This window comes from Salmo salar, chromosome 10, assembly GCF_965601325.2.
Source record: "Salmo salar chromosome 10, fSalSal1, whole genome shotgun sequence".
Taxonomy (NCBI): Eukaryota; Metazoa; Chordata; class Actinopteri; order Salmoniformes; family Salmonidae; genus Salmo; species Salmo salar.
Window position 1 is genome coordinate 87,825,872 of NC_138300.1, and position 15,790 is coordinate 87,841,661.

Consider the following 15,790-nt stretch of genomic DNA (forward strand, 5'->3'; position numbering starts at 1 on the left):
TTAGGGTCAAGAAGATCGTACTGAGAGAGATAACGAGAAAGTTGATCAGAGCCAGCACGCTCAAGTGTTTAGGAAAGAAAAGAAAGAAGGGATACAGGTCTATAGTTTTTGACATCAGATGAGTCGAGTGTTGGTTTCTTGAGGAGGGGAGCGACTTGGGCCATTTTGAAGTCTGAGGGGACACATTCAGTGATCAGTGATGAGATGATGATGAGGGAAGTGAGGAATGGCAGAAGGTCTCTAGAGAAGGTCTGGAGAAGGGAGGAGGGGAGGGGGGTCGAGCTGGGCAGGTTGTTGGGCGGCCAGACCTCACTAGTCGCAGGATATCATCTGGAGAGAGAGGGGCGAAAGAGGTCAAGGCGTAGAGTAGTCCTGTGTGAGTGAGACCAGTGGACTCAATAGGATGAGTGAATGAGTAGCGGATGTCATCAACCTGGCTAACAAAGTCGTCCACAGAGAAGGAGGGAAAGGGTGGAAGATTAAGTAGGGTGGAGAAGGTGGAAAAGAGTTTCCTTTTTTTTATGTTGCTTTTCTTCCACTCAAGGCAGCAAGAAGACAATTGGCTCTTGATGACGTCCGCAGTCTAGGATAATAATTTGATTATTAGTTTGAATCAATTGTGTTGAGGCTCTAAACATGTTCTAAGTCTCCAGCCACCTAAGTCATAGAGCGTTCTCTCTGCTACTGCACGACAAGCGGTAGCGATGAAACAAGTCAAGAACCAACAGGACCCTGAACAGCTTCTACCCCCAAGCCATAAGACTGCTAAATAGTTAGATAAATAGTCTGGGTAGCTATTTGTTAACTATCTGCAATGACCCTTTTTACACTAACTCTTTTGACTCATCACATGCGCTGATGTTACTGTTTATTGTCTACCCTGTCGCCTAATCACTTTATCCCTACCTATATGTACATATCTACCTCAACTACCTTTAAAGATGTCAAAGTGTTTTCAGTAATTGTTTTCAGTATCTTAATGTTGTTTTTGTTTTTTGTTTTCTGATTGTTTCAGTGCATGCATTCAACAATTTGGACAAAGGACTTCCACAGGGGCCGCCATCTCCAAAGTGCACTCAAAAAGGCAAGAGTTCTGAACTGGATTTAAAATATATATATATATATATATATATATATTATTTAAATGTTGTCATTCTCTTTTAAACTTCCATTGGTTAAAATGTCATTGCTCAGTTGTTACTTGGCTCATGTAAATTCTGTAGTTGCCCCTTTAAACATTCTAAGGTGTTCACATTTCTCTCATGTAAATGTTGGAGCTTCTGTACATAAAAAGACTAAATAAACAACTTATTTGGGAAATACTCAGTATTTGCTCTTTTTTTTTCATTAGAATTCTGAGGATTTCAAGTATAGTATTGCACCACTTAGCATAATGTTTAATTGTGAGATAGATAAGAGTAAGTATTGGATTTATTTTGTATTTGTTAAGACATTGAATACATGTTTCGTTTAGTTTTCTCTTTGTGAAGCAAGTTCATTTGAAGTTATGTTATTTGTTTTCTGTAGATAAGACATTTCAATGTTGTTAATTTTCAAAGTAACCAAAAACCTGATCTAATTGGCATATTCATAATGAGTTTGCAGAAAATTTACCAAAAACAGTAGAATGCTCGCCACAAGTTTCCCAGAATTGTTTGCCAGAAGTTCACAAGTCGCTGCAAATTTGCCACAACAGTTTGCCACAAAACTAAATTGCATGTGAAAATATGTGGCTTTGCAACAACTCTTTGCCAGAAGCCTGTTTTTCTGGTCCAGCTCCAGACCATTTTTAGTTCACCTGAAATGATGCTTTAGTAATAATTGTCCAACATTTACAAATGAGTTAGCTTATTTGTACATTTTATTTTGAAATGATATGTTGATTCATTGAAGTGGAGTGTTTAAACTTCTTCTAATCGTTAACTTAAAACTATTATTCAAGATTGACTAATGTCAATGTTCATTAATCACATGTCACAATTCTGCAATAAAATGGGTGAAGAGGATTTGTCTCTAATTTGTGTTTCTGTCTTGCTTTCTCAAATGAACATGACCTTTTTGTCCATTTGTGAGCTCTCCAATCTGTTTTATTTGATTGTCACTGTCTCAGGATATCAGCCATGTGAACCCATTTTGCAGCCAATCATAATGGCATGCATCACCAATGCAGCCATAGGCCTACAGTATGATGGCATTAATGGCCGTATGGTATGAGCATGTGTAATGCACCCCTTGTCATTGTACATCTGATGCAGAGAATAGCTAAACTCACACATTGTTTGCATATTGTTGAGCTAGCTATATGTTCTCAATTTAATATGATACCAGTAGATGATGTATATGAAGCTAACCATAAACCAGATTTTCTACATGATATTTCTGACATATGAAATTGTTTAATGTAAATCCAACCCTTGTATTCTAGGCACATTACCGTACATGAAAATAAGGAGCAGACAATTTGTAGGCTAATAAAAAAATGTACAAAAGTAATAATGGGGTGTGGGGAGCGTTGTAATTCTACCTCGTTTATTTGCTGAGAATGCTTTTACAATACAGAGACACGATCAGAAGGTCAATGGCATGGTGGGTGAAGAGAGATTTGCAAAAAAAAGGTTTGCAAGTCAAAGCCACAATTTCCTTTATCCAAAGTACCCATTAATGTGCATTTTACAAGTAGACCTATATATATATATATATATATATATATATATATATATATATATATATATATATATATATATCTTATAGTATAGGTAGTGAGCTATAATCATCATGACACAGGTATAATGAAAGTGACTTAAGCTATACTATATGAGAATCATTATGTTTAGATACCATTATCCAATTGGTAGCATATTACACGGCAAATTCATGCATTTACAATCTTAGAATGTGTGTTACTGGTGGTTTCCATCCTTCAGTGGGCAAATATCACAATTTAATTTAGTCAGCACATTCACAAATGATTTGATCACAGTTTTTAGGTTTAGGTTGATTGAGGGTCAAGCAAACAGTGTTGGTCAAATCTCTCTACACCCACCATCAACACCAACAATCTCTGCAATCCTCCTCCATGCCATTGACCTGCTAATACAGAATTGGAAAATCAGACACGGTCCTAATTTGCATAAAGTAGAGCAGAGCTCAACTTTCTCTACCGCTCCGCTAGCAGTTTCTCGACACTCACATTCCCACAATTCCTCTGCATGCTCTCATTAAAAATGAATGGGGGCGGAACTTCTCCTGCCGAAGCCGCGTCTGGTCAAAATGCACTGGAGTAGAAACACCAAAATACAGGCCATTTCAGATCAAATTTTTCCCCTTTACCAGGCTCACCCTCAGAGGGGTAACACTTATGAGAAATGAATGGCTGTCATGCTGGTAGTGAGGAGCATAAGGAGGAGAAGCTTTATCCATGTGGTAAATCCATTTTGCCTGCTCTCCGATGTATAGCTTCCGTCATATCAAATAGCCCACATTAGCCTGCCTCCTCATGCAGGACTCACTGGGGGAGAAGAGGGGAGCGCAGATAGAGAGCGAGAGAGAGACAGATAGGGAGAGAAAGACAGAGAGAGACAGAGAGATTTAGAGACAGAGAGAGAGACAGAGAGAGAGAGACGGGGATAGAGAGAGAGAGAGAGAGACAGAGACAGAGAGAGAGACAGAACGAGGGAGAGATTGAGAGAAAGACAGAGACAGAGAGATTGGGGGTTGGCAGGGAGTCATTCCCATCGCAGTCTTACAGAGCTTCTCCATACTCTGTACCAGAGGATTCTAACATAATCTCTCTATAAAGAGATGACGACTTCAAAACATCACGGAGCTAGTCAACCCTCGTTATGCCATCAGTGGAGGCACATCACTGATGCATGCCATTACATGATTCTCGTAACAGTGAAATGAATCTTGTATGGACAGAAATGGAAGGAGATGAGGTATGATGTATGTACAGTATGTAATCAGTAGTGACTAAAGAACACAACTTACAAGCTGTACGTTTTTTTATTCTTCAACTAATTTCAAAAATGTTCTATAGCACCTACTGAACTCCTGTAAACCAAACTAATCTGCTGACTGTAGCTCTACCTCACTCTCTCTGTCTCTCTCTCATTGGGGGCCTGACTCCCAACCGAAAGGTCGCTGGTTCTTATACCTGAGCTGACAAATCTGTCAATGTGACCTTAAGAAGGGCACTTAACCCTACTTTGCTCCAGGGGTGTCGTACTACTATGGCTGACCCTGTAAAATAACACATTTCACTGCACCTATCTGGTGTATGTGACAATAAAAACATAATTTTTTCACTACTGAGAAACTGAGAGGCAAAGGAGGAGAGCTACAGTATGGCTCAGCCACGGACCCTCCAGGGCCCCAGATACAACAGGACAGAGGGGGAGAGCTACAGTACGGCTCTGCCACGGACCCTCCAGGGCCCCAGATACAACAGGACAGAGGGGGAGAGCTACAGTACGGCTCAGCCACGGACCCTCCAGGGCCCCAGATACAACAGGACAGAGGGGGAGAGCTACAGTACGGCTCTGCCACGGACCCTCCAGGGCCCCAGATACAACAGGACAGAGGGGGAGAGCTACAGTACGGCTCTGCCACGGACCCTCCAGGGCCCCAGATACAACAGGACAGAGGGGAGAGCTACAGTACGGCTCTGCCACGGACCCTCCAGGGCCCCAGATACAACAGGACAGAGGGGGAGAGCTACAGTACGGCTCAGCCACGGACCCTCCAGGGCCCCAGATACAACAGGACAGAGGGGAGAGCTACAGTACGGCTCAGCCACGGATCCTCCAGGGCCCCAGATACAACAGGACAGAGGGGGAATAAAGATGCCATGGCTTTAGAAGAACTTTGTGCAATTATCCATTATGTGCAAGGCTCAGCTTGGCTCCCGAGTGGCGCTGCATCTCAGTGCAAGAAGTGTCACTACAGTCCCCGGTTCAAATCCAGGCTGTATCACATCTGGCTGTGATTGAGAGTCCCATAGGGCGGTGCACAATTGGCCCAGCGTTGTCCGGGGTAGGCTGTCATTGTAAATAAGAATCTGTTCTTAACTGACTTGCCTTAGTTAAATTAAGGTAACATGTAAAAAATTCATTTTAAAAAGGTGATGTCTCTCTTTTAATATTTCATTTCAGACTCTCTGGGTGTTCTGAGATATGGTTGATCCTTTAGTCTCCCTCTCTTGCTCGCTCGCACACACACACGCACATGCACCTACCTAAGTTACATACACATGCACACACCTGCAAATACACACACACACAGACGCGTTGTTCATGTCTTAGTGTTACTTTTGCAAATGAGGCTGTGAGGAGTAAATTATGGAAGGTATAATGTCCAATAGCTGTTTCCCATTATGGTTCCAAAGTTCTGGTAACTTTCCCCAAATGTATTGGTGTTCCAGAAATCAGTTTCAAACATACCCAGGAAAGAACATCAAGGATCTTTTTTTTTTATTAATCAAAGGAATTCCTCAAGTATGCATACAAATGTTTCCTTCTACTCATCAAGCCATCCATTTGGTTTGAGTGTCATCCAAAAAGTTTTGAGAAAGAAAAATTTGACAAAAATCTCAAATTAAAGCACCGTTGCTATATTCGTTAGGGGTAATTGTGTACTGTTTAATGTTTAAATACTGATTATTCATGTTATTCACAGTTCACATATGAGGAGAGGCATGTTTTCACTGGAAAATGGATATGCGCTTTGCTTGACTGTGAATAACATTAAATCAGAAGGTCAAGCAGTCCGCAATCAGTGTATTAGTGGAGTCCGAGGTGGGACGGACAGGTGAGGCTTACCGTGCCAATGACTTTGGGGAAGGGTGGCTCCATGTTCTCATTGACATGCATGCGGGGGGCGAACAGGGCTCTCTTCGATCTGTAGGGCTGAATCTGACCAAGGCCAAGGATCTCCTACACAAACAAACACAAAGAGAGAGGGGTGGCATTCAAAACACATCACATTGAATAGGAAGGATGTACAGTAATGCACACTGAGCATGAGTCCATTCATACACACAATACAATTAAGTCACTGTACAGTTCATTGTGCAGCTCTTGTATTTCTTGCTCACATTGAAGAGTGTGTCACAACACTCATAATGTAATGGCTGTACAGTATTGTAAGCTCTAACACACATACGCACACGCACACACACACACGCACACACACTGTAGGCATATGGCCTCCTATCCTCCTCTCATCTTCACCATGATGACCACTGATTGGTGGAAGAAAGGACATACAGGTAACTGCCAAAATAAAGGAAATACTTGAGTAAATGAGGGATACAAAGTATATTTAAAGCAGGTGTTTCCACACAGTTTTGGTTGGTAGAATTTATGCCAAAGTGAATAGAAGCTGTTCTGATGGTTTGTGGTGGCCAAATGCTCTATTAAGACGCAATGTTGGTGTTTCCTTTATTTTGGCAGTTACATGTACATTGATACTGTAATTCTAACACCTGTCAGCAGCTGTCAGATAGGGTTGTTCTGGAGAGGCGGTGAAGAGAGGAGGCTATCTAAGACTGACACAGCAACCAGTACAGTCTTTAGAAACAGACATTAATTTGAATGGAATTACAATCTAACAACAAAATTAGAATGTTATAACCTTGAACAGTAAGTCATTAGGTTTGATGTAATTGCATTGTTATGCTTCCTGCAACGATCTAATTGACTCGATCTTTTCAGACTTGGGGGAGTAGAAAAAGAGAGGAAGATTGAAAGAGAGAGATACAGAGATATGAAAAGAAAGACCGAAGGAGAGAAAGATGAAAGATGACAATGCTCTCACAAAGAAAACCTATTTATTCACTTTTTTTTAACCTATTGTTGATTCAGCCAGAGTCTATTTGAAATGTTCATTTCCATCTTCAAAACATTACAGAATCTAGAGGAACAAGAAAAAGTGTCATGCTTTGTGACTCTAGTTCTGTCACAGTATGGAAAGACATACAGTTCCAGACTGTCAAAATGTTTATATGTGTGTATGAGCGTGTGTGTGGCTCACACTCAATAGCCAATGTGCATTTGCAACTGTATGTAAATGTAATAAGTGGTATGGATAAGTAGCTTTTCTCTCTTGTACCTCTCTCTTCTTCTTTCCTCTCCTCGTCTCTCTTTCCCCCTCTCCTTTTGTAAGTTCTAATGCAATTAGGGCCCGTCTAGCAGGTAACGTTTTAGTGAAAATGATATTTGGCATTCACGCTATCGACTCAGGACTCAAATTGAACACATTTGCATAGCTGCAATGACCCAAGTGAGAGCACCAGGCTCTGGCTGTCCATTCAGCGGGACACATGGCAACATAATGCTGCCTCACTGCCCGCCAACACATACACAGACAAAACGCCTGCATGAGCAATGTGAGAGCCTAAGACTTCAAAGGAGACTCGTGCTTTTGTGCACTCATACATATACAATATAATAGCTAGAGACAGCAAACACACAGAACAGATGGTGGAGAAGCATAGTTGGATCACTCAACTGTAAAGTGGACCAGTGGCAGGCGAGGAGCTGATATGGCTCTTAACATGCTGCATATATGACTGTGTATGACATTGGAGGAGTTTTAAACATGGCAAGTGAATCATTGTAAAAATTGACTGATGCTTTGATTATATTGCAAAATTACAGATAATCACTGGAAAAATGTAGCATTTCTATTACCACAGTGTAATCGCCACATGTATGAATAGGGCCAGGATAGGAGAGGAGAGTGTCACTGTGCTGTCCTGGCTGGGTGAGCAGTAGCCGCAGTACCAACATGACGTGTCAGGGATGAAAGAACATCCAGCAGTCACCAGCTCTCTCTATGTTTTACATACACTCTGTCTTTTTGACATTCTCTCTCTTATTCTCCCTCTCCCTCTGTCCCTTCCCTCTCACCCTTCCCCCCTCTCTGTATCTATCTCTGCCTCCCTCCTCTGTGACAGCCCTGTGCCCACTCGGTACAGGTCCTCCTGATCCCCGCCCTGGCATGAGTAATCCAATCAATCAAATGTATTTATAAGGCCCTTTTTACATAAGCTGATGTCACAAAGTGCTGTACAGTAACCCAGCCTAAAACCCCAAACAGCAAGCAATGCAGGTGTAGAAGCACAGTGGCTTGGAAAACTCCCTAGAGGGCCAGAAGAAACCTAGAGAGGAACCAGGCTATGAGGGGTGGCCAGTGCTCTTCTGGCTGTGCCGGGTAGAGATTATAACAGAACATGGCCAAGATGTTCAAATGTTCATAGATGACCAGCAGAGTCAAATAATAATAATCACAGTGGTTGTAGAGGGTGCAACAGGTCAGCACCTCAGTAGTAAATGTCAGTTGGCTTTTCATTGCCGATCATTCAGAGTATCTCTACCGCACCTGCTGTCTCTAGAGAGTTAAAAACAGCAGGTCCATGCCCACGCTGCTACCAGAAACAAAAGTTGGCGCCATGGCGACAGTCCGGTCGACAACCAGAAGAAGCAGTGATAAGCCATTTGTTGTCCAAGGAATAACACAACAATAGAAAAATAATCTCTGGGGCTGAAATTACATTTGCATTGGAAACTGAAGTCTCTTTTGTCCTTCCTCTTTTATGGCACATCATACAGTTACAATCTTGTACGCAATGTTGTGCTGCGCCGTGAGCTGGCAGTGCTCGCCCCTGTCAGAATGACAGAGAGGGACGAGGTAGTAGGGGTGGGTGCTGAAGGCAGTTGTTTACAACGCTGTACGTTGACACGGAGACAGAGAGAGCACACTGACTGCTATACAGGCAACTCACTCCAACTCACTTTACTTTCCTGTTCCAGACAACCTTCAGAGGTCATATGAAAACCATCGACAACACAACCAGAACAAGGTACATAAAGTTCATAGTGTCCTGTAACAGACAGTGTTTTCCAGCCACTGACTGACTCTGAAATCCCTGAAGCAGTCAACCAGAGTGTCACATAACTACTCCAGATTAAATGGACTATTATGTGTTTAAATGCAAATTCATAGGTGGGTTGTCTTCTATGATTTGTTTTCAAAGCTAGCTCCTGGCCTTTGGGTGGCACTGTAAAACCTAACTTCCGTAAGTATGACCACATCAATCCCAGGATGCATTGCGCCTGGCTGCTTTATTGCTATGATACAGTACGATACCTTTATTTTTAGCAGCTCAATGGAAAACAGCAGAGTGATGACAGGTATTACACTGAAGATGGAACACATTGTCACTATGTCTTTCCTGTGCTGAGAGATGAAGGGAGCAGTGAAGGGATGGAGGCTTAAAACCCATTAATGCTCTGCATGAGGTCATTGGGGATATCGATGAGCACACTCCATTTGATACACATACCCAGCTACATTGTCAAGGCCAGAGAGGCGTGAAGCTCGCACTGAATGCTGGGAGACTAAACATAACGTGTCCCTCCCTCTCCTGCCTCGCTGTGCAGGTGATGAATAGGCCTAGCGCTGGGCTCAGTTCTGTGACACTGGCACTGTAACACCCTACGAGAAGTTAGTCATGAATCTTTGTTTCCTGTTCATAAATTACTGCAGCACCAACACCTCTCTCTCTCTCACACTCTCTCTCAGAATGTTTGAATTCTCATTAGGGAAGTGAGCACCAAGATGTGCCAGGAACACAGGGGGGGCTCTGAATACATTTGGGCAGTGGAGTTGATGTGTGTGTATTTCAGAGTAGGACGAAGAGGAGTGAGAGAAGTGTTGATGGTGGGGTTTTTTGTTTGACCTAGGATCTATAGGCATTGCGACAGACAGAGCCTTCGTCACTCACAGACTGAGAGCAGAGTTACTGCGGCAGCAATGTCACGTCCTTGTCCATTCTGCCATTCTTTCCCTGAATACTATATTGAGAAGTCTCATTAGTCATTCCCGACTGTCTGTTGGAGTGGTGTTCAGTACAAACAGAGAGAGAATGTCAGAGTGTAACCTGGGACTAGACCGTTGACACAGAACACATGTTAGTCTCCAGCCACAACAAGCCAGCACTGAGACGCAACACAACATACATAACCAAACATCACAAGAAATGAAATAAAAACAACAAGCCTGGTTGTTGTTATCACATAGAGGGATCACCACCAGCTGTGACCTGAAGAGTTCAGCTAAGCACTTTGTAAGATTGCTAAAGACCACTTAACTTGGCGATACTGCCAGACAGGGATGAGGACAGCACCAGGCAGACTAACACAGTGACTCAGATCTCTAACTGCCCTGCCATGATTCTTCAGTACAGAAATGGCTGAGGGGCAGGCCTGGACATGACTTACCCCTAGTAATTACATGTATATGACAAAGAGCCCATGTGAGGTGAACAACCAGGAGAGCAACAGAGAGGCTGAGTAGAGGAAAGATGGTACTGTGTACTGATGGTACGAGATGGTACTGTGTACTGCACTGATGACGGAGACAAACAACACAGTACTTTAACAGAAAGAACAAGTGAGAGAGCAGGTTTTAAACTGCAATGAGAGCAGGTGTAGTATGCACCATCAACTGCTGTGTTGTGGCAGCATTGTAGAACTGTTTGTTATCCATTAAAGACTAGTGGAAGGAAGTGAGGACTTGATCAAAACATTTCTCAGGATGCAATATTACATTTATTTCAGAGTGAGATGGCATGGAAGAAAAATAACTAAGCCAACTAAATAGTTTTATTTTGCTCTTATCCATTGTTATATTTAAATATGGCTATTTATTTCCCAGAGGGCGACCCTTGTAGTATATAATGTAACAGAAATAAAATAACAGAAAAATAAACAAAATTCCATATCTTAGCGTGTGCATTTTTTTACATTTAAATGCGTTCTTCCATTAATTCCCACATTGATCCCCAGCAAAAGATAATACATTATTCTGGGAATTCAGAGTTTCCTCGTAATGGCAATCATTTATCAGCAACCTCCCTCCCTCAAGCTGAAGCCCACATTACTGTCTCATCCTCCTCTGAGGAATTAAAAACATATTCTACCCCCCCACCCCCACTCAGACAGCACTTATCAATTATCAAAAGCCAATAAATCTACAACAAAGACACTATAAAGATACTATAACATGAATTATACAGGTAACTGACAAAATACAGGAAACACCAACATAAAGTGTCTTACGAGGGCATTGGGCCACCACAGGTCAGAACAGATTCAATGCACCTTGGCATAGATTCTACAAGTGTCACGCCTGCTCCCGCTCTCCCTCTCATGCTGCCCTTCATTACACACACTTGTCACCATCTTTACGCACAGCAGCGCTCATTGGACTCACCTGGACTCCTTCCCTTTGTTGATTGCCCCGTCTATAACTGTTTGCTCCCCTGGTTGTTCCCTGTGTCTCCATTAATGTTGTTATGTGTTCACGTCCAGACGCTGTCCTGTCCTGTTCCATGTCTGTCACCATTAAATGTTCACTCCCTGTACCTGCTTCTCGTCTCTACCAGCGTCGACCCTTACAACAAGTGTCTAGAACTCTATTGGAGGGATGTGACGCCATTCGTTCACAAGAAATTCCATATTTGGTGTTTTGTTGATGGTGGTTTAAAACGCTGTCTCAGGCGCCACTCCAGAATCTCACAGAAATGTTACATTGGGTTGAGATCTGGTGACAGAACGGGCCATGGCATATAGTTTACATTGTTTACATGCTCATCAAACAATTCAGTGACAACTTGTGCCCTGTGGATGGATGTCATCCTATGGGGACATAGCCCTGGTAGCCAAAATAATGGCCTGCCCAGCATTTTTATACATGACCCTAAGCATTATGGGATGTTAATGGCTTAATTACTTCAGGAAGCACACATGTGTGGAAGCACCTGCTTTCATTATACTTTGTTTCCCTCATTTGCTAAAGTGTTTCCATTATTTTGGCAGTTACATCAATATATACACCCAGGGACATTTCCGCTTGACATTAGTGGAGAAATGGAGGGGTTGGAGTAATGAAAGCTTGGCAACAGAGACGTGTTTTAAGAGAACAAAACAGTTTTGTACTGTAATTTGCTGTGGTTGATCTTAATTGTGATTACAGGATGGCACCGTGAAATGTGGAACCCATTTCTATTTTTATATTTGTATTATATTTCTATTCAATTTTATTCTGTTTCCTCTTAATCTATAAAAGCTCTGTTCCTAACACCAAATCAAATTGCCATGACCTCAGCCTGGTACGATTGGTTTGCCCAACACAACCGCCAAACACAATCCCTACAAAACCCTCTCCAGACTTTGGGGCTTTCACCAAGGACAGCAAGCCTTGTTTGGTGGATCTATTGGGGAATAATTATGATGATTGAGTCTTGAAGTCTACATCACAGGGGTATCCAGTGTATGATAGAGGCGGAGATGAGGGTGATGGTTCTGTTGCTTTGTTCTTTGGATCTGCTTCTCAAAGCAGAGAGCCTCTGTAGATTAATTGATTGTGAAATAATGAGAGCTCTTTACCAATCTACATTAAAGGACTCATCCAGTCTCATCTGCCTGTTTTTCCTCCTTTTCTTCGCCTGTCTTTCTGCCCCTTTTGTGTTCAATCCTTTTCTCTTCCCTTCTCCTCAACCATAACCCTCTTATGTCCAATAGTCTCCTCTGTCTCTCTATTCTTACTTTCCCTCTTTGCCTAATTAATGAGGTTCATGTATTCTATGCCATTAACACTAATATCCCCCACTGGGTAGGCCTAGAGCAGCAGAGAGATATCAAAGAGCCAGAACAAAGGGAGGAGACAATGGATGATCTGGGATCGGAGCTGGTCTGACACTGCTAGGAGTTCTCTCCTACAGAATGAATTCTGAAGAAAAATTGGTTATTGGGCCACGGCCACCCAACTTTTCTTAACTTTTTCTTTCATTATAGCACTTAGTCATGTCAATATGCATAATGTCTTGTTAACCTATGACAAGGAAATTACATTTTAGAAATATTTGATTTAGCTAAGCTTCTTTTAACTCGGGAGACAAAAAATGTTTTAAAAACAGAGTGCCTTCGTACTCGCCAAGAAGAACATTATGGTGACATTACTCATGAGGAAACCTTCTCTCCCCATTTACACACAGAATGGAGATGACTCATTCCCTTATGTCCTCCCAGGCTCCCAGGCTTGCCAAAGACATACCCGTGGACTGGCAAACTAAATAAATAATGGGAGAAGCATAAACAAATGAAGGCAAGGTGACGCACAGAGACAGAGAGAGAACTACTCATTAGGCTGGGAGCCGGAGAAACTACACCAGTGGGACACCTGGGCAGGGAGCAGGGAAGAGCGATGATTTGAGGGGAGGTAACGGATTATTTGAGATGGACCTGGGAAATGTTTTAATCAAGTTGGCAGCACTAGTGCTGGCCTGGAGGGCGGGGACAGGAAGGGGCTGGAAGGCAAGTGGAGGGGGTAATGAATGGAGTGACTTTGATACATGTGGTTTTGTGGATCATTAAACAGAAATTAGTTACTGTATTTGGTATTTTGAATACTAACACCATATATAGAAGGAACACATTTTTTTTTAAAGATGAGACTGAAGATTTAAGTGGTTAAGGTTTGGTGACAATGAGCACAGTGGGCCGTTCTGGGAACTGTACTTGAATGACAAAAGTGAGATGCAGACATAATCACAGTCATTTTCACCAACCACCGGCTCTCCAAACCCAAATGAAATCCACTCATCCACCCAGTGGGAAGAGGAAGTCACTTTAAATAAGTGTACATTGTAGAAAAATACAATGAAAAGACATTTCAATGCTTTGTTGTGCAGTCTGTTACACACTTCTTTCCGCGGCTATCTTATTAAATGATGAGCTCTGAACAGCAACATAACTAGGAGAGTATCTGCCATTGTCAGAGGCATCCATTGGCCAGCTACTCACCCTGAGTGTTTGAGGAGATCTAGGTGGAGCTCCGACAATGTCCACCTGTGCCATGTCATCAGCATGCTCGTTGACCCCGTGGATAAACATGACAGTCCCGCTGTCCATCACGTCTCGTCTGGCCACCAGGTTCATCTCCTCGTCCACCTGGAAGTTCGGGTGGGACACCTCGAACGCCAAGCCCTCGTTCCCCGCACAGTCATCAAAGAACACTGAGAGAGAGAGAGAGAGAGAAGGAGAGAAACAAAAGACCACAGCTATTACCAACACTGTTTAGACAGCTTTGCTACACGGTTGTGTTGCATTCTTGTGCATCCCAGGGTCTCTACCTAATCTACATGTGCTGTCTCTGGTCAGCAGCAGTCTCTTCTAGGGTTCAGTGATCTCTATGCATGAGCAACATCACAGGAATGACCAAGGTAGCTATTCAAATACGATAACCTTTGGTTCCCTCTCTGTCAATTACAAATAAACACATGAAGAGATACATGCACATATCCGCATCTGCTAATGCTGTACCTTCTGTTCATAAGTATGCTGTGTGAGTGTGATTGTTTGCTTTCATTTAATAGCGATCATTAACACTTCAATGAGCTTATATCAAAGCCATGTGCTTTGCCTAAATGTCCCTCTCCACCTCTCACCATCCACTTGCTGCCATTCCAGGTCTTTACCAGGGACATGGTGTGGTAAATAAGATGTTCATGAGCCATCTCACTCCGTGTGCGTGTGTGCGTGCGTGTGTGCATGCCACCCTGCGCACATATGTGTAAAATGCCATTGTCGTCCGACAGAGAGATAGCGCCACTCCACCATGGTTTATCTTCTCTGATCGTGTTGATCCTATCCTTATCTTGCTTTGCCACACTCCCCTTCCTGGCCCATCAAGTACCCCCCCCCCCCCCCCCCCTTCCACTGTGAGGAGCCCAAGAGGAAGGTGGTGGGGGTGAGTAGACAATACCTCCCTTTGGACTGTAGACTCTTTGACTTGCCTTGAATGAGAGTTATCACATACTTGCCTCAGGCATGAAGATAACCTTATAACAGTTCATGATTAAATGGTCTGATTCCCTTTGAGATCATAATTGTTTCAAAAACATGATGATTTCTGCGATATCCATATATTTTAATCAAATCAAATGTTATTTGTCACATGCTTCATAAACAACAGGTGTAGACTAACAGTGAAATGCTAACTTAATCCTTTCCCAACAATGCAGATTTAAAGATTAAAATGTAAAATATAAACTAAAAATAGATAGTGACACAAGGAATAAATACTCAGTGAATAACAAATAGCAATAAGGAGTAAAAATAATATGGCTAATACAGGGAGTAGCAGTTGTGGGTCGATGTGCAGGGGTACGAGGTAACTGATACTGTTTCCTGAAATCTGAGCCAGCAGTGGCTAGGTTAATAACAACACCATTTGCAAATGAGCCCACTCCTCCTTAGAAGGAATCCACTGCTGCTGCTTTAAGGAAAATCCCTTTGCTTTACAGTCGGGACAATGTTCTACATAATACATCCATAATAAATGAATTTCCTCTTTTCTTCTATTCTCTACATAACAGAAATATCCTTAGCAGCGTATACTCCCTAGCCCTGGGAACTCTTAAACTGAAGAACACTGAACATCTCATCTGCACATTCTGTTTATAATGGAGAGCCAGGGACAGTCTTCAATACAGTGCCCTTGGATAGAACTGACTCTTAAGTGGGAAGAATGGGAAAACACTCCTTTTTAGTTTACCCATGAATCAACCTATATTCCTGCTCTCAACAGCTTATAATATTCACATTACATGTACATGTACATCTGGTGGCACTTCCAGCAACCCTAGGCCAGATGCTGAGCTAATTGTAGTGTTGTACATTTCATGTTGAAAAACCCTCTTTAAACTCTCATTACCACTTATTAT

General features: G+C 42.5%; 1 protein-coding gene across 1 annotated transcript in view; it reads right to left on the minus strand.

The window, feature by feature from the left end:
- cdh13 (cadherin 13, H-cadherin (heart)) overlaps positions 1 to 15,790 on the minus strand; it is a 515,993-nt gene that overhangs the window by 322,064 nt on the left and 178,139 nt on the right. The window contains exons 3-4 of the mRNA XM_045688176.2: positions 13,869 to 14,080; positions 5,820 to 5,933 (exon numbers count right to left, since the gene is read on the minus strand). Coding sequence (XP_045544132.1) covers positions 5,820 to 5,933; positions 13,869 to 14,080 — 326 coding nt within the window. The remainder of the gene's footprint in view (positions 1 to 5,819; positions 5,934 to 13,868; positions 14,081 to 15,790) is intronic.